This window comes from Drosophila miranda (genome assembly GCF_003369915.1).
Source record: "Drosophila miranda strain MSH22 chromosome Y unlocalized genomic scaffold, D.miranda_PacBio2.1 Contig_Y2_pilon, whole genome shotgun sequence".
Lineage (NCBI taxonomy): Eukaryota > Metazoa > Arthropoda > Insecta > Diptera > Drosophilidae > Drosophila > Drosophila miranda.
Genome location: NW_022881614.1, coordinates 16,369,209 through 16,393,775, shown reverse-complemented (window position 1 = coordinate 16,393,775; position 24,567 = coordinate 16,369,209). Strand labels below are relative to the sequence as shown.

At 43.9% G+C, this 24,567-nt stretch overlaps 3 protein-coding genes and 2 pseudogenes across 5 annotated transcripts in view; 1 reads left to right on the top strand and 4 right to left on the bottom strand.

Annotated features, from left to right (window-relative positions):
- Nucleotides 1-2,129: 2,129 nt before the first annotated feature.
- On the bottom strand, nt 2,130-2,997 carry LOC117193355 (annotated as a pseudogene).
- A 37-nt stretch (nt 2,998-3,034) lies between these two features.
- On the bottom strand, nt 3,035-5,201 carry LOC117193354 (annotated as a pseudogene).
- Nucleotides 5,202-5,635: 434 nt separating this feature from the next.
- On the top strand, nt 5,636-6,457 carry LOC108159279 (protein lethal(2)k10201). The gene is given in 3 exon segments (XM_017292440.2): nt 5,636-6,098; nt 6,101-6,193; nt 6,196-6,457. Coding segments are annotated over 3 exon segments (654 nt in total). The 5' UTR covers nt 5,636-5,671; the 3' UTR covers nt 6,330-6,457.
- LOC108159281 (dolichyl-diphosphooligosaccharide--protein glycosyltransferase subunit 4) lies at nt 6,326-6,895 on the bottom strand. 2 transcript variants are annotated; one of them, XM_033398488.1, is made up of 3 exons: nt 6,697-6,895; nt 6,504-6,607; nt 6,326-6,429 (listed from the first exon to the last, which is right to left on the bottom strand). In XM_033398488.1, exons 1-3 carry the CDS (start codon nt 6,720-6,722, stop codon nt 6,344-6,346), a joined length of 216 nt encoding a protein of 71 aa, XP_033254379.1. In that variant the 5' UTR covers nt 6,723-6,895; the 3' UTR covers nt 6,326-6,343. The 2 variants fall into 2 exon arrangements, with proteins under 2 accessions (XP_033254379.1, XP_033254380.1); XM_033398489.1 differs by having other exon boundaries at nt 6,500-6,607; nt 6,697-6,871.
- A 151-nt stretch (nt 6,896-7,046) lies between these two features.
- LOC117193177 (putative phosphatidate phosphatase) overlaps nt 7,047-24,567 on the bottom strand; it is a 39,598-nt gene continuing 22,077 nt past the window's right edge. Inside the window, exons 3-7 of one of the 2 annotated variants that reach the window (XM_033397914.1) lie at nt 20,660-20,811; nt 19,969-20,187; nt 8,493-8,672; nt 8,250-8,426; nt 7,047-7,604 (exon numbers count right to left, since the gene is read on the bottom strand). In XM_033397914.1, coding sequence (XP_033253805.1) covers nt 7,473-7,604; nt 8,250-8,426; nt 8,493-8,672; nt 19,969-20,187; nt 20,660-20,811 — 860 coding nt within the window. In that variant the 3' untranslated portion in view covers nt 7,047-7,472. Of the gene's footprint in view, nt 7,605-8,011; nt 8,117-8,249; nt 8,427-8,492; nt 8,673-19,968; nt 20,188-20,659; nt 20,812-24,567 lie in introns of those variants that run through there. The other variant, XM_033397915.1, reaches the window with a different exon arrangement.

Here is a 24,567-nt window from a genome sequence, read left to right as displayed (position 1 = left end):
TTGCTCTGGCTCTTATAGGTTCTGAGATCCTTGAACTCATATTTTGCAATTGGCAAAGCCGACCATGAAACCTGTGTGTTAGAGAGAGACAGAGCGAGAAAGAATGAAATTGTTTTCTTGATTCTGGCTATAATCATTATACGATCTGGCTCAAATTAAGCACTCTAGAAGATATAGTCATCTTCTACGATTCTGCGTTTTTGGTTTTCTCGTATCGCCGAAATTGTGCATGCCACAGATTTTCGCTCTTTGTGGGGGCGGAAGTGGGCGGGGCAAAGTTTTGAAATATTCTTGTAGCAGTGACATATCACAGAAGTCTGGATCCAAAACATCGTTGCTCTAGCTCTTATAGTCTTTGAGCACTAGGCGCTGAAGGGGATGGACAGACGGACAGACGGACAGACAGACATGGCTCAATCGACTCGGCTATTGATGCTGATCAAGAATATATATACTTTATGGGGTCGGAAACGATTCCCTCTGGACGTTACACACATCCACTTTTACCACAAATCTAATATACCCCAATACTCATTTTGAGTATCGGGTATAAAAAAAAAAAAAACACTCAAAGACATACACATGGTTGTCTTTTTTCACGATGGAATTTATGGGGGGAGCCTGCGTCGTGTCTGAAAGCTCGCCAAACACTGAACACGCCAGATCCAGCAGAAAGCAGAACCATGCTATGCGCCCAGTACTACTGTCTGTCTCTGCTAGGTGTCTGAGGCATTCGCAGGCAGCACTCGCAGGATAGTAGCATATTTCGTTACCGTTGTGCTGCTCTGTGCAGGCAAATCGGCACCAAGAGAGAGAAATATGTTACGCGAAGACCAGGGAATGCCTCACCTTTTTCTCTGCTGTTATTGTCACTCTCTCGCTGTTCGCGTTAACAGTGCTTTGTTACGCTCTGGCATTAGGTCAGTGTTAACAGCGACTGCATTACGAGCAATCTTTATCCAATCTGGCTAGCCCTAAGTCTCTTATTTATATGATGCTGTTGCATATTTGAAGCCACCCGCCCCCTCACACTGCGATAGCATCAGCATCTGTTTTCAGTCATACGCATGAGGTTATGTGTGTGTGTGTGGTGGCACTGGGAGTGTGTGCCGCAAACTGTTTACGAGGCATGTTGCTAAGTAGTCCTGTAGTAGTTTATTTGTGGGTGTGTGCGGCGAGCGTTTTATGGGTCCTGCTTCCGCCACCCAAGCGTAAAAATCTAACTTCAGATTTTGCACACATCAGCCCACCCACATACACACACAGATACAGAGGAAATATGCAAAACGTTTGCTTATGTTATTATAGGCAACCGCATGCATGGCGCACAGCGTGCGTGGGGGAGAGGGGGTCTGCTTGTTTTGCGTTTATTTAAAGAAACCATAAAAACTATAAGGAAATATGCCGCACTTCCTAAGCACATGTTGCCCGAGAGTTCCAGCCAATCTCTGGGGTAAAGGATCCAAGGAGTGTTCTAAAAATGGTGGCCCACACACACACACAGAGGGACACAAAGGGGAAGGGACACGGCACAGTAACGGTCTGGCTCAGTTTTGGTAATGGCGGGCTCTCTGCCGACAATCCAGGGAATACGAGTACAATATACAACATCCACATTGCCACGGAGCCCATCATCACGTTTATGCACCGTAACCGGATGTGGTGTCTTTCGACCAACTTTCCTTTTGGTGGCTTGTTGGAGGGCAATTGGCAATTACAAACGTGCGACAATCGTCTAATTGCCCGCTACAGATATCATAGGATTCGTTTCTACCGAGCTTCTACTAGATAAATGTTTGATTAGCGTTAGTAAGAACCTTTAACGTTAGCTGGTAGCGTTGGAGCTGCGAACGCGTCCAGACTGCGACTGCGACTGAGCCCCGTACACCGAAGAATGCCGCCACGTGTGGCTGAAACTGGAGAATGCCGCTGCTAAGAGCAGAACAGAGCAGCCTTGAAACTTGCGGCTAACAGAGCACTGCCGTTAACAGAGACGGCCCAAAAAGTTGGCCAATAGGTCAGTTACACTGCAGTGCCGCCCAGCGCACCACCAACGAGTTCTGGCATTTGACGCAGCGCTACTACAGTTTTTCCCCTGTTAAAAATTCATTTTCATTAACAGACACTGAGAGAAATAGTTTAGTTTATTCCCCAAAGCGGATTCCATTACAGCTGAGGCTCCTCGTTGACGACGGCCTCGCCATCCAGTTTCCGTATGGTAGGCAGTCGTTTGATGCACTCCGCCACGAGGGATCGTCCAGACCCTCGGAGAGGGGATCGCCCACGACAACCAGATCCTCCAGCTCTACTCTATTTCGGCCAGGCGATTGAACTCGGACCAATCCTTGATCAAATTGTTGCTTATATAGAGCACTTTCAGGCACTTGAGCGTGGTGAGACCCTTGATTTTCTCTATCAGATTGTAGCTGAGCCACGGCTTCCTTGAATGGAGAGGGTACATGTGTATACATAAGTAATAGATTCAAGCTTCACCTACCAGACCCGAGATATAATTGATATAATATAATTGCGGGACAGGGACAACACTTTGAGGCACTTCATCCCGGACAAACCAAAGATCTTCTCAATCATATTCGTGGACATGCTAATCCGCCTGGAAAACAGATACGTTCCGTAATATTTCAATAGTTCCCATGTCCAATCTAATCTCACTCGCACTGCACCAGGGTGCCCAGGGTGGCGTCCATTTTCTCGATGGGCGGCCACTGGAACTGCAGGTCAATGTCCTTGGCGGTGAGGGAATTCTGCTCCTTAATTGTGGTTGCTTTGGACATGGTTTGCTCCTACACCTTACAGATTTTCACTTTTCCACCGAGTGGCAAGTAAACAATCTATTTGGTTGCCAGGGGAAACGAGAAAGGTTTCCACATACCCTACAAAATTTACTCAATAAAGTGTTGGTGGAAATACAATCGTGCATTTGAAGGATACGTGATTATTACGATACATTCATTAGTTTATACAGAAGAGGAGTTTGTACGCCAGGCTGGATCATCCAGCAATGGGATAATCGCTTAACGACGGTCGGTCTTGCCCGTGCCACGCTTGCCGGAAAAGAGATGGCGCGGCTTCTTGGTGCCAATGAAGCGATCCGCCTCGCCCTTGAGTCCCCATCCCTTGGTGACCTTCTTGGCAATGTCGTGTCTGGCTTTCAACTGAGCCTTCTTGCGGATAGCCAGGTTCTTGATGCCCAGGGTGTCACGGGTCGGAGCACGTTTCAGGGGCAGACCGGTCGACTTGACAATCGCCGATTCCTCCTTGTCGAGCAGCGGCACCTTGGGGTTCTTCTTGGAGCCGACGGCCACAACGCCGCGACGCAGATCCACCACAGATTTGGTAAAGTTGGCTGTCTTGCTGCCGGACATGTCCACGCCCAGGCCCTCCATAGTCTGCACCAGTTTGTTGACTGAACGGTCGCGAACCTTGGGCTGCTTGTTGCGTGGGATGATCGGCTTGTTCTTTCTGGCAGTGAGACGCTTCTCGTCGCGCAGCTCGAAAAGCTTGCCGCGGATCTGCTTGGCCATTTCGCGGATCTCCTTGAGGGTCTCGTCCATAGACATATCTGGCACTGCATAGATGCCGCTCTCCTCCCGCAAGCCCTCCTCGCGCTCCAGTTCCTCCAGCTTCTCGAAAATGTCGGAATCGATGTAGTCGGCAATGTTGCGACCCTGCCAGAACTCGGGTATCACATCGTAGCGCTCCTCCGGAATCTCGCTGTAGTTCTTCTTCAGGTCAAGCGTGTAGTCGTCGCCCATCTCCTCCTCGATCTCCTTCTCCAGCTTACGCTTGCGCCAAGGAGCTCGCACCTTCTCGTCGCGCGGCGCAGGCATGGCCACGTGCAGGCGATTGAGAATGTTGTCCACCTTCTTGGTGCGCATCTTCTGGTCCACACGATAGGATAGCAGACGCTCGCAGGCCTCGGTCTTGACCTCCATGAAGCCCGTCTCTAGGACAGTGGACATCAGTATGACCGGAACGTTCTTGTCTTCCTGCAGCTTTGTGATTATCTCCTGCCGCTCCTTGCGCAGATCCTCTGGCATCAGAATGTCGACCTTATTGATGGCCAGAATCAAGGGCTTGTTGGTGAACAAGGGCTTGATGCTCTCGAACAGCGCCACCTGCTCCTCCAGCGAGTGTCCGCACTGTTCCGAAATGTCCATGAAGTATAGCACACAGGCCCTCAAATGGGCCAGCGCCGTAATGGCCTGCATCTCGATGACGTTACGCTCCTCGAGCGGATGGTCCAGAATGCCGGGCGTGTCGATCACCTGCCAGCGCAGGTATTTGTAGTCTGTGTGTCCCACGTACAGGGACTTGGTGGTGAAGGCATAGGGCTGCACCTCGACGTCGGCACGCGTGATCTTGTTGATGAACGAGGACTTGCCCACATTGGGGAAGCCGCAGATAATGATCGTCCGCGAGTAGGGATCAATCGTGGGCATACGTGAAAGATGCTGACGGACCTGCTCCAGGTACTGGAGGTTGGACACCTGACGCTTCAGAATGGTGGCCATGCGACCAAGAGCAGCCTTCTTCAGCTGATTGCAGCGATACAGCGAGTCGCCGTACTTCAGCAGACGCACGTAGTCCTTGGCCACGCTAAAGAAGAAGTTGCATGCAATGTTATAATGAGATCCAGTAGAACGGGGACTTAATATGGTACTTACGTGTCAACCAAATGCCTGGCTGTGTTGAGCTGGCCCAAAGCCAGTAATGGTCCTTGTCGTACAGCACGTTCATCAGATCCGCATAGAAGGGATGCACATCGTCCAGCTTGGGGAAGTCCTGTATGATCTGCGACAGACGGTCGTGGAAATTCTGTTGCGTGTACTTCACCTTGCGCGTATAGAACGCTCGAATCCTTGAGATTTTGTAGCCCTTGTGGACCACAGTGGGCGTCTTGCGCTGTGTCTTCGACAGCATAATGTCGATAAAGTCCTAAAAGGAACATTATACCATTATTTACTTGTTGCGCATATGTAAAAACCTTCGGTGAGGTTAGGTCGCTTCCCACGGGGGTGCTCCCCTGGACATAACAACAAAAGAAGGCTGCACCCTCACTTACCTTGGCTGGCGGAACCACCATTATCTTTTTGAAGTTGTACAAACTCATTTTGTATGGTTTTATTTATTTTCCACGCGTAAAAAAGGAAAATAAAAGCGATCTCAAGCAAAAACACCACGCAGTTGCCTGCAGTTGATTAGAGAAAGAGTGACCGTGGATTTATCGTTAAAACATACCGACCGAAACTCATAAATATACCTAAATATACCGTAAATATACTAACGAATTCAAGTTTCAGCATACATATTTCTCGTTTCTTATATTCCGTGGAATATAACTAACTATATAGAACATTAAGACATGCCCGCATAATTTTATCCGATTAGTGAATCTATTTTCTCATTGAAGGGTTCATTTTAAGCATTTGATTTTATTGCATTTTGCGTAAAAAGAGGTTTTTGCGAAAATGGTCACACAAAAAAGCAGAAAGAAAATCCAAAATGCAAGTCAGTGGAAACATGCATTGTCAAATTCAAAACATTAATATTAAAAATATATATTTTCTATACTTCTGATCATAAATAAATCATTAAAAAAATGTATAGTTGCAACCAAGAAAAAAAAAAACAACAAAAAAAATCCGAAATGCATGTCAGTGGAAACATGCATTGTCAAATTCAAAACACAAACAAAATGGATTCGGAAGCAGCATCGTCTTCTTTTCTCACAAGAGAACAAATCCTGCAAATGCTCAGGGAACTGCCTGATGCGGGGTTTATGAAGCCGCCTTCACCTGTGCTACCGCCATTCAAGAAGCTGGGAGTTCTCGTTGACGCGGATGACATTATCGACGCAAAGGAAGCTGCTGGCAATAGCATAAGCAACAACAACAGCTACATAAACAGCACACAATCCTATCTATGCGCCGAGTGCCAAAGGATACTGCCCACCGCCCACCTGTTGGATCTCCACATCACCGAGCAGCACGATTTCTACTTTGCTGCCAGCGTGGAACGCGGCGATAAGCCCATGTTCGCCTGCTACATGGAGGAGTGCGGCACCAAATTCCACACGCCGATTCGATTCATCGATTCGACCAGGACCACGCCAACACCAAGCCCAAGGGCAGTGGCAAGAAGAGCGACGCCTCCATGGAGGTGGACGAGGTGCCGGCAGCGCAAAAGCCTTCTGTTTCGGCCACCACACGATGCGTACGTTCAACACGCGAAAGGAGAGGCAGTCCGGCGACACCCTGGAGGACGTGCAGGACATGAAGGACGCCATCGACGACATCCTGGATTAGATTTACATAACTATTTACTTTGCGAATGAAGCAGCATTATAAGATAAAAGTATAGGTAATTTCCGTGAACATGGTCGATCATTTCGCCTTTGGGCTAGACCTGAAAATAAAATTGAATTTATTGTTGATGCCGGCATGTTCTTGATTTCCTTTAATTAACACTTATGTACTTTCCCGTGTTGGCGTTGATGTAGTGATAAGCCACCACCAGGAGAAACAAAAACACTCCCAGAACGTTGGAGAAGATTGCCAATTGCACGTCGGTAATCATTTTGATTCTGAAAGAAATGTTGTAAACACGAAAATGATGAGAACGCCCACCAACAGTGACACGTCATTCATTATCTCGCTGGGAGTATTTTATTACCCAGTGGCTGACAATGGATTAATCATTCTGTGTCCATGAGCATTAATCTAATTGCTCGATATTGATATTCGATTAGCTATTACTAGCTAGCTAGGACCCTCAGAGCTAAACCAATAATTATATCCAATTGATGAATCAATTTTCTACATGACTGATTAATTTTATATACTCCCTTTTATTGGATTGTGTCTCGAAAACGAGATCCAAAAACCGATTCGAAGAAAATAGTTTGGCTTTCGATACTATCGACTGCTGCCACATTACAAATTAGTGCTGGAAAACGTTCGCAGCTGCCCGCAATTAGATATTTAAAAAAGTTTTAAGTAAAAGTCTAATTTATTGTTTTTTATGGTCATCTTACATATAAATAAAATACTTTATGCATTGAATTCTTAGTCCTAATTTAAAGTAATACTTTTCGCATTTTGCGTCACTCTTTTGTGCTGCTCCACAGAAGGACAGTTGTTTGTGAAATTAGTTTATGTCATATTTAAGACTATTTTGTATTAAAATTCCTTAGCGAATAATACAATAAATATCATCACACAGATATCTTTCCATTGCGCTAACTTAAGCTTAAAATCAACCTTCCGGGGAAGACATTTAAGTGCACTTGCAACGTCCCTCTCACGGTACTACATAAAATGCAAACTCAAGAATAAATTAAAACACGAAAGCTTGGCTTCGTCATCTTTCTAAAAAGCATGCGTGAAATCAGATCCCTGTTTCAGCTACAGCATATGGAATTTGTGGTAGTTGTGGACCTCCACTGGGGGTTAATTCGTCGTCACGGTGATCCCCAGCGGCGGCGACTGCGTTGTTATTATCGTGGCACCCATATCTTGGGCGGTCCGAGGCAGGTAAGGCATCGTGCTGGACGTCTGGAACAGGTCCGAGACGTAGTTGGCCTGCAAGTAAAGGAAATTAAATAAACTTCATGTTGCAATAACGGAATTTCTAATAAATAAATGCTCCTAAAAGTATGCGATGATTCTAAAGCCTTTGCTTCCTTCCTTCTTATCTGTTTAATTGAATCGTTATGGAATGTGGGCGCTCGATTTATCCCCCCCTCTGATGAAGCGTGAAATTACAACCGGACAGCTGCATGCCACATCTGGTGCTTGCATTGGATGGGATATAAAAAGTCAACCCGAAAGCGGTTTCGTGCCATCGATTGGATTGATTGCCAGCAGAACCACACGCAATCGCATGGCCCCGGGAAGGTGTTGAGTTATGCCAATTTAGAAAATGAATGAGGATAATGAATAGTCGGGGGAATGCTGGATTTCTGAAGTTTTAATTGCAATACTTCGTTACAATGTCCGAGCAAGTGGTAGGATGTCTCTCTGTCTTACTGTTCCTTGCTCTTGGAGGGCCACACTGTATGCCAATCGAACCAATTCTTGGGCAAATAGTAGCTCTAAAAAGATGATGGAAGTGAAGCATCAATGAATCTACCCAAAGAACGAGGGGAACTACCACCCTCACTGGAATCATGCCGTGGGTTTTTGAGGAGGTGGAGGGAAAGGGACAGAAGAATATCATTTACTTACCACAACTAAGGCACACGTGGAGCCAATCAGGGCTCCGGCCAGCACATCGGACCAGTGATGCTTGTAGTCCGAGACGCGGCTCAGAGCCGTATACCATGCAATCATGATGAACACAAACTGGAGAAGGTGACGCAGCAGCTTGGAGCCGTGCCAGGTTATGCGTGCTTGCAGATACAGCTGCAAGTGAAAAGGAGAGAAGAGGATGAGGACTAGAGGACAAAGCCAAGAAGAAAGACAACTTACCGCCATGTAGACCATGGCAAAGAAGGTAAAGCTGGAGTGTCCGCTGGGGAACGAGAGGCGCATCTCTTTGAGCATGCGCGCCGACGAGCCGAGTCCCTGGCAAGTAAACTCCTGGATGTATTTGCCGGCATTCTCGGCATCGTTGCATGTGGTACCGTCTGCGAGGATGGGCTGGCACACCTGTAATCGAATCGCAACGGAAATGAGTACAAGGTTTGACTCCGACTTAAGCTGCTTATGGGTGGAGTATTTGTCTTTGTGAGAGACTTCCCCTGCGGATGGATCTCTGCCACATGTGCTGCAAATTAGAGATGGAAATGAGCCAACAGCTGCATCTGCATTGCATTTTGCTGCTCAACTGTTGCCGCACGTCACTAAACAATAGGGCGGCTCTGTGCGAGCCAGACCAGAGCACCCTCGATCCGATCCCCCCAAAACGATCCCCACGATAACCTAACAAGCCACTTGCCGCAAGAGAAATGTTTATGAAATAGCCTGAAAAGCAGTCAAAATATCATAAATAAACAAAATCACTGGGAATGGCAGATTGTAGTGGCCAGTTGTGACTCTAAAACTCCAGAGAACAGCTTGGGAAGTACGGCCCTCGCGTTTAACATTAACTCTGCTCTTTACAAAAACAAGATAAGAGATCAATTACAAGAGAGCAGTAGTTAAAGCTTCCATTGAAGAGCTTAATGTCTAATTTAGAGAAGCAGCGTGAATTTGTGGGAGTTATGTTTTAAAGCTTTACTAGAAATCATACGATTACTCCGTTAGTCGTGGAAGCTATGTGTAAGCTTTGCTTAGCATCGTACGATTACTCCGTTATCTAGGGAAGCAAGGTGTAAGCTTTGTCTAAAATCGTACGATTACCCCGTTGGTTGTGGAAGGTAAAGTTCCGATCGTAAGGGCTAATGCAAATAATAGAACTTCTGGCTAGATCATTGCTATAGTGAAGCTGTGCGAATTCGGATGTCTTTTTATACAGAGATATATATACAAGTGAATTTGAAAACGTTGTGCAATCAAACACGTGCCAAGTAAATTGAAGTTCTGGTGGACTACATTATTCCTTTTGGATTAAGAAAAATAAAAGGTATTTGGACCTTACAATAGTGACACAGCTTTAACAGTCTCGTATCATAGGGCTGGAAATCTTACTGCGATTCTTAGTAGATCTGGGAAAGACCTCGGATTTCCCAGGAACCAGCATCTACATAAACCAACGATAACTATAACCAAATAAACCAGAAAGAGCCGTCCGAAGATGTACTAGAGTGAAACCCGAAGTTATGTGGGTGCATACTTGAGCTGAAGTAAATTTTTGGAGTAAGACGAGAAGAATGGTTTTCTTGCGAATTCGGAGAAACTAATATGCCGCACTCGTCACCCTTCTCGCTTATGAATCAAGCGCGCGGCTAAGGCTTTCGCATGTAGTTCTTCGCAGTGTGTGGAGTGGTTCTCAAACTGTGAAAATAAAACATCATTCTGCGGCGATCCACACTGCCGTTTAATAGTCGTCGTGTGAAAATGTACCAAAGTATTAGTTTTGAGTCTCGTCATGAGATTTTCCATTTATTAAAGATTAGGCTACGCACTAACTATTTTTGTATTGTATAGATTTAAAAAGAAAAAAAAAACCCAATAATGTATATAATTACCCATAATTAGAAATTAGCGCAAATGAAAACCACATTTTTTTTTAAGATCAGCCGTTGAGTGGCAAATCGTCGTCGTACGGGTATGGAAATGGAAAGAAAATCGGTGTTTCATCCGAATTAGAAGTGAAGACCTGTATATTCATAATTTTTCTCCCTTCCTCAGAATATGTTCCTACGTCGCCACTTGAGCTCAACGGACACGCCGGATAATTCGTATAAAGTATGAGTGAGCTACGAACTTCCTTAAACGGAATTCTCGAGTATTTTCGAAATATATATCTGTCTGATAAAACTTCTATTCCGGTATATAAAACAACCATATCCGTGCCATAATTTAAAGCGGATCGGCTACTAACTTTACTTTCACGTTTGCCTTCTAGTTATATAATGATCATATTTTTCTCTTCTTTCCAATTTAATTTCTTTTACGCCATATTCTCTACACATAAGTCCTATATACATATACACATATAACTAGGTATAACTTGCTACTATTTCCTCCTTCTTTATTTAATTACTTTATGCTAAGTTTATACTTATCTGGAAAACCATGAAGTCCAAACCCTTAAATTTTGAATTTTTAAATAATAATTAGTAGATAATAATGGAACATTAAACCTTTCGTGTTTGTCCTGAGTAGAGCCTGAGGAAGTCCGATGATCAAATAGAGATGCGCTCGATTAGGGTTATGCTGTCGATTAAACGGCATACAAAGGTAGGGAGGGTAGAGAAGGGGTCAAAGTCATCTGAGTTCTCCAAGAGCGACGGAATATAGCCTGACTATTTGTCGGTAGTCGGTTAAACAGTTAGTTAAAATGCACATTATTTTCTTTTTGATTTCTTTTGTAGAGTTCCTTTTGAACATTAAATCAAGTGTACCTAAAACATCTTTGGGAATGTGTTCGTATAGCAGATAGGAGAGTAGGAAAGATCCCACGACATTCCGGCGAGCTAGTTAGAGCATAGCTAGAGGTACACGTTCCGAAATCCTGCTATACTATTGGTGTCTGACCGTCAAAAAAAAAGTATGTACAACCTCCATCCGTACATACAATCTCACACCTCTACGAATATGAATTTCTGGCACATTACATAGATTGGCGCCCAACGTGGGGCCAGAGTACGAGTTACTACTGGTTAAAACCCCCAAATACTTTGCTCGTTGCAATTTTAAATTCCACATTTAAATTAATACTTCCCGTCCAACTACTGTAACGGAGGATATTGATGGAATTTTGGGCTTAAGATTCTGAGTTTCGGAATACCTAACCAAATAGAATCCGCCAGGTAGCAAGAGATGGAAACTGATTTTTTTTTTGTTACCAGACTTAATTTGCGAATATACGACAGCTATTCACAAAGGCGGATAGGTCGGCCAAATTATAATAGGATAACCCCAAAAGAGTTTATGAGGGAAGAGTATCGATGGCTTTCGGAAGTCTAATTTTCTAGATATAGATTTGGAAATTAGCCATTGCCAAGGTTACTGACCACATAAACATACCATAGACCAATTTAGATTTCATTGAGGTTATATTGCGGCGACAAGAGAAAGCGTATATCGGACGGAGTCAAGCTCGAAAAGGACAAATATTGGGTATTTAGGAAAATTTTGTAGAATTTATTGAAGCTTTGGTCCTATAATTAGGGATTTCCACATTTAGTGATCAGAACTCGTATTACTGGGTTACCTTAACATGTCACCAGTACAACGTACCCCAGGGGGCAAGGCGTCGGGTGACGTGGACGCCCAGATCTGTGGTATATGTCAAGAAGCCATAAGAAGAAGTCAACTAATATGTACTGCGTCTTGTGGGCACCGGTATGAAAGAATACTTGCCGATACCGATACTTGCATGAAAGAATTCGTGAAAAATAACAGAAATTGCCCCGTATGTAGGGCGGAGTTGAATCCGGAGGAACTTTCGTTTGATGAGAATACTGTAGCAGCCGAATTACCACCCGACATGGGTTCGGGTATAGTGCCGTTAGAAGGGCGATCCAACCCGGAGTCAAACGCTTCAGAGAGAGGACATCAAAAGTCAAGAGGGGCTAGGCCTAAACAGGGACGGGGAACTACATCGCGCAGAGGGATGCATACTAGGTTGCAGTCTCAACAATTTCGGGATAATTCTTTGGGCAGTATCAGCCATAGGTCGGGCGAAGGAGATATGCCGGAAAGAACCATTGAGGTTATACAAGCCCTGATAAAAGGTGAGCAGAAAGATATGATGGTGGAGCTAAGTTCATTCGTTAAGAATTTGATCGAAGAAAACCTACGCGGACAATTAGGTAGGATGACTATAGCTTCAGATAGCACGCCTGTGCAAGCGACAAGGCAAAATCACGAGTCTAATATAACAGGAAACTCGTTGTCTTCAGAAAATGGAAGGGAAAGGGGATTACCACATCCAATATCTCTAACAGGGCAATAGCTCCTGGGAAGGCCACTAATATCTTAGCCAGTTGGCGACTAAAGTTTGACGGATCCAAAGACGCTATGCACGTCGACGAATTCCTGTACAGGGTTCGTTCACTTACATCCTCCACTTTAAATAACGAATACGAATTACTCTGTGACAATATGCATCTGCTTTTCTCGTCTAAAGCCAGCGATTGGTTTTGGAACTTCCATAGAAAGAACCCACAGTTTTCTTGGCAAACTTTTTCTGCCTCGTTTAGACAACGATTCGATGATGCTAAAGATGATTTCGACTTGTGGGAGTTGATTAGAAAACGCCGTCAGAGAGAGGGTGAATCGTTTGACGATTACCAGACGGCCGTCGAAGAATTAGTGTCCAGGCTCTCACACGAGGTTAGCGAAAATAAGTTAGTAGACATTTTAAAACGTAACGCAAAAACGGCCCTCAGATATGAACTCTTGCATCTCAAAATCAGCGATCGAACTGGCCTGAGAGAAGAAGTTCGCAAGCATGAAAACTTCTGTAAAGACAACCATAACCCTTTTCCACGAGGTAAATTCAGCAAACCGAATGTAGCAGAAATACTTACGGACAATGAAGATATGGAGGAAGAAGGACGTTTCGCAGATTTATCGTAAGAAACTGGTATGCTGGAACTGCGACCAGGAAGGGCATCGTTTTGTTGATTGTTTAGGAGAAAGGCGAATATTCTGCTATGGTTGTGGTGCTAAGGATATTTATAAACCTCGATGCGTCAAATGTAACCCAGCGAAAAACTTGAAACGGGATGTACCGACCGGAGCCCAGTCAGTACATCCGACCAAGAGCAGCAACTAAACGAAAGTAAACCAACTACCTTAAGAGGGCTTTCCGAAGGGGTAGTTGACGTAAAACCGGATATGATACTACACCAAATTTGTACAGGTATAGATGTAGCGACTCAAACGATGGAGAGCAAAGAGTTAGATTCAGAAAATGTGAATACGTGCTTTAAATTGATAGTTAAGACCAATCGATCGACGGTCCGGAGACGAGCGTTCTGGAAAAAGGTCCAATCTGTTCGAAAACGTTTAGTCTCAGCAGTTATTCTGAGTTCAGATAACCGATTGTACACGGAGGTAATGATCGAAGGGCAAACTTATAAGGCTTTGCTGGATTCAGGAGCAACCATTAGTTGTTTGGGTGGGAGAGCAGCAACCTTTTCAGCACATCACCCACAATCTCAGAAGTGTTTGGGAACCATACGCACTGCCAGCAACGAAGCTTGTACCGTAGTGTCCAAATTGGTGGTTCCGATTGAATTCCGTAAAATAGTTAAGGAAGTAGAGTTCTTTATCATACCAGATTTAAAGCAAGATGTTTATTTAGGAGTTGACTTTTGGAAAGATTTCGGTCTTCTATCCCAATTATTGACCCGAGAAGGAACTGTGAGCTGTTTGGAGAATAGAGACGACACGATTATGAAGGAAACGCCTAAAATGCATTCCCTAAATGAAGAACAAAGGAACCAATTAGAGGCGGTAATAAGAACCTTCCCGTCATATGAATGCGACGGACTAAGTCGTACACACCTAATACAACATTCTATGGTAATCAATGCCGAAGTACCCGTAAAACAACGACATTGGCCCATTTCCCCCGCGAAAGAGAAAGTGATGTTCGAAGAAGTAGAGAAGATGATTAAGCTGGGCGTGATAGAACCTTCAAATAGTCCGTGGACGACGATTCCTTGGTCTTGCTGGGTGGTACCGTCGTTTCGTCGACAATTATGCAACGGTAAGTGGCGCCCTCACAGAACTATTAAAGAAACCGAAAGCGTATGCGTGGAACCCTTTGGCCAATCAGGCATTTGAAAAAGTTAAACAGTGCTTGACGTCAGCTCCCATTTTGTCTACTCCTGATTTCTCAAAACCCTTTTTGCTGTTATGTGATGCTAGTACTGTAGGAATTGGTTGTGTGTTAGCTCAGAAAAACGAAGAAGGAGAAGAATTACCCGGAGCATTCATGTCCGAGAAGCTATCTAAAGCTCAGAAAAACTACTCAGTCACGGAATTAGAATGTTTAGCGGTGATAAAGGGAATTAAAAAGTTTCGTGCTTATGTAGAAGGTCAGGCATTCGAGGTGATAACCGATCATGCCTCATTACAACGGCTTATGCGTCAGAAGGAGTTGTCTGGTAGATTAGCTCGATGGGCCATAAGACTACAGGGATTCTCTTTTGAGATAACGCACCGGAAGGACTCACTAAACGTGGTAGCGGATGCCCTATCGCGTAAAGAGGAAATTACTGTTTCTGAAATGGAAGAGCAGGGTCCGATAGTTGATCTATCTGCCGCAGAATTTAAATCACCAGAATATAAGACCTTAATTGATAATATTCGCGCTAAGCAAGACAAATTACCAGACTTGAAGATTCTCAATGATTTTGTCTACAAAAGAACCGAACCTGATCAGGGAAATAATGGTGTAGATAATCTATCTTGGAAATTGTGGATTCCTAGAGAACTCACCCAAGGTGTAATCTCACGGGCCCATTATCCGCCCAATGCCGCCCACAGTGGAGTAGGGAAAACCCTCGAAAAAATTAAAAGATATTTGTTTTGGCCAAAAATGAACAAGCAAATACGTGAGTATGTAACTCATTGTGAAGTGTGTCGTCACACCAAACACCCGAACACCGTGTTGAAACCACCCATGGGAAAACCAATGGGGTCTGATCGTCCGTTTCAAAAGCTTTATATGGATTTGCTGGGTCCATATCCCCGATCCAAGAAAGGGCATATTGGTTTACTTATTATCGTAGATCACTTCACAAAATTTAATTTCCTATGCCCCCTTAGGGTGTTTACTTCCAATCGGGTGTGCGATTACCTCGAAAATGATTTGTTCTGTACATTTGGAGTCCCCGAGGTGATATTAACAGATAACGGATCTCAATTCGTTTCTGGAGCCTTTCAGGCTTTTCTAACCCGCTTTGGGATACAACATATTCGTACGGCGATATATTCACCACAGGCGAATGCCAGTGAGAGACTCAATAGATCGGTGTTAGCAGCTATAAGAGCTTACATAAGCCGGGATCATTCCACTTGGGATACCAAATTACCGGAAATCAGTGCTGCTCTCAGATCCAACATTCACCAAAGCACCGGGTACTCGCCCTATTTCCTAACCTTTGGACAAAATATGATTCTGAATGGCAAAGACTATGAGTTGCTTCGCCGCTTAAGACTCTTATCGGAGGATAGCCGCATTAGTTATCCGGAAGCACTACAAATTATTCGCGAATCGGCAAAGAAAAAGGTGAAAGAGTCACATGAACAAAATGCTAGGCGATATAATCTACGCTGTCGGAAAGTAGAGTTTAAGGTTGGAGAGCCAGTACTTGCCCGCAATTTCTGCCAAAGCAATGCTATTAAAAAGTTCAATGCAAAGTTAGCGCCGGTTTTTATTTCAGCCGTGGTATCTAGACGAGTTGGCTCATCCTATTATCAACTGAAGAACGAACAGGGTAAAAACTTAGGAATATTTCACCTCAAAGACATACAAGTGAAACACTAGGCAACTGTCCTTTTTCCGTTTAGGCTTCGCCAGTTAAAACTAGCGCTTCCTCAACTGTGGTGTAGTGGCCAGTTGTTACTCTAAAACTCCAGAGAACAGCTTGGGAAGGACGGCCCTCGCGTTTAACATTAACTCTGCTCTTTACAAAAACAAGATAAGAGATCAATTACAAGAGAGCAGTAGTTAAAGCTTCCATTGAAGAGCTTAATGTCTAATTTAGAGAAGCAGCGTGGATTTGTGGGAGTTATGTTTTAAAGCTTTACTAGAAATCATACGATTACTCCGTTAGTCGTGGAAGCTATGTGTAAGCTTTGCTTAGCTTCGTACGATTACTCCGTTATCTAGGGAAGCAAGGTGTAGGTTAGGTTAGGTTAAGGCGGTAGCCGGGAGGGGGGGGATAAGAGCCTCCCGCCCCCAAGCTCACTTGGACCTATAAAAGGTCCGTTGTGTTGCCGCATGGGCATGTGCCCCTTCGCGTTGCCCGAACCGTGAGAGCATACTACTGCAGGTTAAGGGCAGTCCCATCCGGTGGCTTGGATTGGAAAGCGGCCCCGAGAATACGAAGACGACGATTTCCAAGGGCTCGGCAGTGGCAGAAGAAGTGGGGGACCGATTCCTCCTCCTCCTCGTCGCGACAACTCCTGCAGAAGTCGTTATGAGGGATTGACAGTCTAGAGGCGTGAGTGCCGATCTGCCAGTGTCCCGTAATGGCTCTAGTAACTGCAGAGCACTGTGCTCTGCTGAGTTTATACAGCTCTGCTGAGCGCTTCTTCGATCGATATGGCCAAATCAATCTTGAGACTTTACAGGAAACGGTTTGCTGCCATCTCCTATTGGCATTTTGCTCGAACAATTCGTGCGCTAGGAGCCTGCACGTAGCCAAGGGCATCGCTACTTGCTCCCTCTCCGGTAGGAGAGGAATCGTAGTACCCTGCCTGGCTAGCTCGTCGGCGGCGTCATTCCCCTCGATGTCCCTGTGGCCGGGGACCCATATAAGGAAGAGATCTAACTGCTCTGCGACCTCGTGCAGAGACCTGCGGCAGACATTTACAGTCGCTGAGTTCGACGATATTGAGCCTAGAGCTTTGATAGCTGCTTGGCTGTCCGAGAAGACGCACACAAGTGCGTATCTAGAAGTAATTTGGAGACGATCGAAATGGCCTCCTTGATGGCTTCAACCTCCGCTTGGAACACACTACAGTGATCCGGGAGCCTGAAGCAATGACTGATGTTCAGCTCGCTGCAGTAGACTCCGCCTCCCACGCGGCCGTCTAGCTTTGAGCCATCAGTGTAGAAGTGGACCGCATTTGCAGGTCCTGGTTCGCCCATCTCCCAGTCCTCCCTAGATGGGATTGATACCTGGAAGGGCGTCGAGAGGTGATCACTGGGGATACAGTAATCTGTCCTCTCTGGTAATTGCGGGAGTCTTATCAGGATTCCCGAGTGCCCAGCCGCGGAATCTGGCTTCTCTCATTCTGAGGGCGGAAAGTGTTGCCACCTTCTTTCCCATGAGATCCACAGGGAGAAGGTCCAGCACAGTATCCAGGGCTTCCCCTGGAGTAGTGCGTAGCCCGCCAGTTATGCATAGCTCTGCCATGCGCTGAACTCTGCTGAGTTTATTGAGGCATGTCCTTCTGTCCAAGGCTGGCCACCATACCACCACTCCATAGAAAGCAAGGTGTAAGCTTTGTCTAAAATCGTACGATTACCCCGTTGGTTGTGGAAGGTAAAGTTCCGATCGTAAGGGCTAATGCAAGTAATAGAACTTCTGGCTAGATCATTGATATAGTGAAGCTGTGCGAATTCGGATGTGTCTTTTTATACAAATATATATATACAAGTGAATTTGAAAACGTTGCGCAATCAAACACGTGCCAAGTAAATTGAAGTTCTGGTGGACTACATTATTCCTTTTGGATTAAGAAAAATAAAAGGTATTTTGACCTTACAATAGTGACACAGCTTTAACAGTCTCGTATCATAGGGCTGGAAATCTTACTACGTTCGACACCTCCAAGAACGAGGTCGTCAAAGTCCATCGATTTCTTAGTAGATCTGGGAAAGACCTCGGATTTCCCAGGAGCCAGCATCTACATAAACCAACGATAACTATAACCAAATAAACCAGAAAGAGCCGTCCGAAGATGTACAAGAGTGAAACCCGAAGTTATGTGGGTGCATACTTGAGCTGAAGTACATTTTTGGAGTAAGACGAGAAGAATGGATTTCTTGCGAATTCGGAGAAACTAATATTCCGCACTCGTCACCCTTCTCGCTTATGAATCAAGCGCGTGGCTAAGGCTTTCGCATGTAGTTCTTCGCAGTGTGTGGAGTGGTTCTCAAACTGTGAAAATAAAACATCATTCTGCGGCGATCCACACTGCCGTTTAATAGTCGTCGTGTGAAAATGTACCAAAGTATTAGTTTTGAGTCTCGTCATGAGATTTTCCATTTATTAAAGATTAGGCTACGCACTAACTATTTTTGTATTGTATAGATTTAAAAAGAAAAAAAAAAAACCCAATAATGTATATAATTACCCATAATTAGAAATTAGCGCAAATGAAAACCACATTTTTTTTTAAGATCAGCCGTTGAGTGGCAAATCGTCGTCGTACGGGTTGGAAATGGAAAGAAAATCGGTGTTTCATCCGAATTAGAAGTGAAGACCTGTATATTCATAATTTTTCTCCCTTCCTCAGAATATGTTCCTACGTCGCCCCTTGAGCTCAACGGACACGCCGGATAATTCGTATAAAGTATGAGTGAGTTACGAACTTCCTTAAACGGAATTCTCGAGTATTTTCGAAATATATATCTGTCTGATAAAACTTCTATTCCGGTATATAAAACAACCATATCCGTGCCATAATTTAAAGCGGATCGGCTACTAACTTTACTTTCACGTTTGCCTTCTAGTTATATAATGATCATATTTTTCTCTTCTTTCCAATTTAATTTCTTTTACGCCATATTCTCTACACATAAGTCCTATATACATATACACATATAACTAGGTATAACTTGCTACTATTTCCTCCTTCTTTATGCATACAAAGGTAGGGAGGGTAGAGAAGGGGTCAAAGTCATCTGAGTTACCCAAGAGCGACGGAATATAGCCTGACTATTTGTCGGTAGTCGGTTAAACAGTTAGTTAAAATTCACATTATTTTCTTTTTGATTTCTTTTGTAGAGTTCCTTTTGAACATTAAATCAAGTGTACCTAAAACATCTTTGCGAATGTGTTCGTATAGCAGATAGGAGAGTAGGAAAGATCCCACGACATTCCGGCGAGCTAGTTAGAGCATAGCTAGAGGTACACGTTCCGAAATCCTGCTATACTATTGGTGTCTGACCGTCAAAAAAAAAGTATGTACAACCTCCATCCGTACATACAATCTCACACCTCTACGAATATGAATTTCTGGCACACTACAAGATTCAATATTCAATTGGAGTTGAAGTTGAATTGGAAGATACTCTCAGCTTTCGAGAGTGTATTTCATTTGGAGTTGCACTCGAAGATCCCTCAATTGAGATATGTCTCTTTTCTTTTTAACGTTTTCGAACTGCTCCTTGGATAGAGTATGTATTCCATTTGGAGTTTTGTCACACCAACTGCAGTCACTCCCCTTTTGGACCAGTCTATTAATAACCCTTGCCCCCGCCACATCTTTAGAGTCTTTTTGACTTTGTCTCCAGCACTCGAGATTGAATTTGTCTTCGTTGTCCCCCCGTCAGAGTGTCGCACATGTGGCAGATTAAAATTAATTGGCAATGTCAAAATTGCTTACCAATTCCCATTCCAATTCCAGAAAGAACGCGACTTACCGCAATGAAGTGTGGACGCAGTCGCCCGATGGAGTACTTGGCAATGTCCGTCGTTAGCTGACTGACAGCGGCCCCAAAGCCGTAGATGCCGACCTTCTTGTAGCACTCGATCAGCCAGTCGGGCAGCTCGTACTTCATGAAGACATACCGCCGACTGGTGGCATTGCCATTGTCCCGCTTCGCCTTGCACCGCGATATCAGTACCTCAACCGTGAGGATCTAGATACAGAGAAAGAGAGAGATTGATGGTAGTGAGAAACTATTGAGAAACAAGATGGGAGTGGGAGTGAGGTGAGGGTCTTTCAGTTGTCTGAGTTTCCTGTTAACACCTCGTAAAACCCTTTCTTTGTTTTTTTTGGTTTTCTGGAAATCATTAAAGTGCGCGCATGCAAATATTTATGGCGTCTGGCATGGAATGGGCTGTGACCCGTATCTAGTCGCATTAGGGCCAGACATATGTTGCTCTAGTTTTAATTGCTGACATGTGGACAGTAAACAGACGCCCGTCTATCCATCTATCCATATGGCGCGGGGTTCTTGCATCAGATCCATTCTACTGCTGACAACTGAACTTGAAATGATGGCGCAATCTTCGCTCAAGTATCTCTGATAGCTGCTTGACACAATTTCCACTCTATCCAACTCCCACTCTAACTCTCAATCCCCCAACAATTGGGTTTCCTCGACTTACCACACCAACGGGTATCAGCACTCCAATGAAGTACAATATCCAGTTTCGCACTGTGGAGTCGTGGAACGGGTGCTTGAGCGATTCATCGTCGCAGAAGAAACCTCGCTTGTAGGGATCTCCCAGCAGGAAAAACAATAGAATGGGAAAACCAACTAAAAGCGTAAGAAAAATATATTAGTAGAGAATATTTATCAATTTATCAATATTTAGTAGGTCATCGCCGGGTGTTATCTATGGCGGGGGGCCCTGCTGACAGCTGACTTATGGATGATATGTCCTAAGCTATTGATAACGAAGAGTCCCCTCCTCGATTGACAGCCCGAACGTGCGTGGGGTTTTGATGTGGATCATAAACTAGTGAAAGGGAGGAGTTATGTTTGGGGTTCTTCGGTTGTCTAATTAAAAATTCGTTGCCATTAATAATAACTCATAAACGGGGCATACAAATTGTGAGTCGTGCAAGCTGACAAATGGCAAATGGAGATGGAGGGGCCCGATTGATGGATTGATTATACGTTCAGCTCAGTGGAGTCGCTTCTCTATGTTTGTTTTACGTTTTGGTTGGAGAGCTACATTAAAATTGCATTAGGAGCTGTAGTTGTAGTTGCTCTAGTTCCAGCAGTCGGGAGACATCTCGAGTGCAGAGTTGGCGACGCTTTGGCCACCAGCACTTGAGGCAGACGACGACTTGTCCCCTCTCTCTTTTTTATACCCGATACTCAAAATGAGTATTGGGGAATACAAGAATATTTCAAAACTTTGCCCCGCCCACTTCCGCCCCCACAAAGGGCGAAAATCTGTGGCATCCACAATTTCGACGATACGAGAAAACTAAAAACGCAGAATCGTAGAAGATGACAATATCTTCTAGAGTGCAAAATCTGAACCAGATCGTATAATTATTATAGCCAGAATCAAGAAAACAATTTCATTTTTTCTAAATAATACGATCTGGTTGAGATCTTCCATTTTAAAACATATAGTCATCCTCTACGATTCTGCGTTTTTGGTTTTATCGTATCTTTAAAAATGTGGATGCCACAGATTTTCGTCCTTTGTGGGGGCGGAAGTGCGCGGGGCGAAGTTTTGAAATATTTTTGTAGCAGTGACATATCACAGAAGTCTGGATACAAAACATCGTTGCTCTAGCTCTTATAGTCTTTGAGCATTAGGCGCTGAAGGGGACGGACAGACGGACGGACGGACAGACGGACAGACAGACATGGCTCAATCGACTCGGCTATTGATGCTGATCAAGAATATATATACTTTATAGGGTCGGAAACGATTCCTTCTGGACGTTACACACATCCACTTTTACCACAAATCTAATATACCCCAATACTCATTTTGAGTATCGGGTATAAAAAAAAAAAAAAAATGTATATAACAAAAAAACAAACTTTTTATTTCCTTTCATAGGAATTGTTATACTAACATAAAAATAAGGAGATCCTTTCATAGGAATTCTTATACTAACATAAAAATAAGGAGATCCTTTCATAGTAATTCTTATACTAACTTAAAAATAAGGAGATCCTTTTATAGGAATTCTTATACTAACATAAAAATAAGGAGATCCTTTCATAGGAATTCTTATACTAACTTAAAAAAAAGAAGATTCTTTCATAGGAATTCTTATACTTTTCGTTTTCTTCATTTTAGCGCTATAAGAGATAAAAATGTTAATCAAGCAAACAAGCAATCAAGTACAAATTAGGTTGAACTCACTTCCGATTTACATGTTGTTATGCAAAAAATTAAATTTTCAACGGTTGTTGACTTTAAAAGGGAGCGCCTTTTACGTATGGTTTCGCCTGCACTTGAAAATATGCGCTCGCATGGCACTGAGGTGGCGACTAAGCAGAGGCGTTTCAGCATATAGTTATAAAGTAGCGGGTATTGCGCTTTCCGCTGATTCCACCATACCAATGGATCATCTTTTCGGCTGATGTACTCCTCAGCCAGGTACTTATCCATTTCTCTTATGGATGCTGCCGTATTGTTGGTGGATTGGCTTACTTTGCTGAAAAGTGGTATCAAATTCAGCCCATATTGTGTCCTCTTCTTGTTTTTTGTTGCTTATAGCTTCTTGTAAAGGTTCAGTGAGTGACCGTATCGTTTGAGCCAATTTTTTGTTGATATCCGCTACTGACTTTTTAAAGACCTCCGCAGATTTAAATGCGCGTCCTTTGAACCTGGGATCCAGAACAGTGCTCTCCGCATACAAAATATTAGCCTCGAAATCGTTAAACCTGCCGTCCATCTCGTTTATGATTTCATTGATTACTTCGGCAACTAGGTTATTTTTAAATGTTGGATATATTTGAGCCATTTTTCTTTGAAGTAATCCAGTCAAAGCCATTATTTTTGACAATGTTACGTTTTTTTCAGCTGAGATCTCTTCTGTAACTTCATAAAATGGCTTTAATACGGGAAGCACTCCATCAATGACATCCCAGTCTTCTAGTGACAAAATTAAATCTGTCCTTGTTGACAGAGCTGCCACGACTGCCTCCTTCAGGATAGACAGCCGTTCAAACATTTTGTACGTTGAGTTCCAACGTGTTGGCACATCCTGTGTTAGTTTGAGGTCAGCCAACTTAAGCAGCGCTTGCATATCTTTAAGCTTTTTTAAGCCTGATGAGCTGCAATGAAAATATTCGCTTATAGCTTTAGCTTTTCTGCGCACACTGCTCATTTTATCTAGAGCTTTTTGGACAATTAGATTTAGGGTATGAGCAAAACACCTGTATGACTCCAATTGCCGGTTCTAATAGCAAGAGCAATGTTTTGTGCATTATCGGATGCTATTGCTGCGACTTTGTTTTTGAGATCCCATTCAGTCACCATTTTTTCCAAAAAGCTGCACAGATTCGCAGCAGTGTGCGACGCTTCAAAGGCCTGACAAGCAATTGTATAGGAGGTCAGCATCGTTGATTCCTCATCGATAAAATGTACTGTGACAGCCAGATAACTTTCGTTGGTTATAGATGTCCAACCGTCTGTAGTTAAGCACACCGCTGTGGCCGCACGTAGTTCTTCTATTATCGTCCCAGTGTACTCGTCACGAATTTTGGGAATCAAGGAGCTGGTTAATGTTTTCCTCGTCGGAAGCTTATAGTTTGGGGCTTGCAACACATCGTGAATACATTTTTTAAATTCTGGTTCTTCGACCAAGCGCAAGGCGTGATGACCCTTGGCGATCATCCGTACAAGTTGCAGATCAATCTGCTGCGCTTTGCTCGCTGGTACAGGCCTTTCAGCAAAGCTTGTTATTTTTGGTTGCGCACTTTGCACAAAAATCGGGCCATCGGTGTTTTGCCGGATAATGGGCTCCATAGACGCCGGGTGCTTGCTCTTTAAATGGCGGCTTAAGTTGCTTTGAGATTTGCAACTCAAAATAGATTTGCAATACTTGCACTTGGCTTCCTGGCGTCCAACTTCCTCGAAATGGTTCCAAATCTCACTATACTTCCGAATAAGCGACATAGTGAATTTTTCAAAATTGTAAACAGCTTTGCCCGTAATATAAAAGGTGTGAAGTAAACGCAAATATGAGCAAAGCTGCCAGATCGCAAAATGACCTTTGAGGAGCAAAATTGCGCAAAAAGTGAGTAGAGAACAAGTGAGTAAAAATGAACAAGTGAGTAAAAATGAACAAGTGAACAACAAAGAACAAGTGAACAAAAAAGAACAAGTGAACAACAAAGAACAAGTGAACAAAAACGAACAAGTGAACAAAAAAGAACAAGTGAACAACAAAGAACACATCCATACACCCGCACCCCCGCTGCACCCGCTGCACAGATACAGAAGACAGTGCCCTTCTCTGACAGGCCATGAGTCATGGGCTTGCTGGAATTAAATGTTCATTACTTTTCTGTCCAAGAAAACTGTAGCGAAAA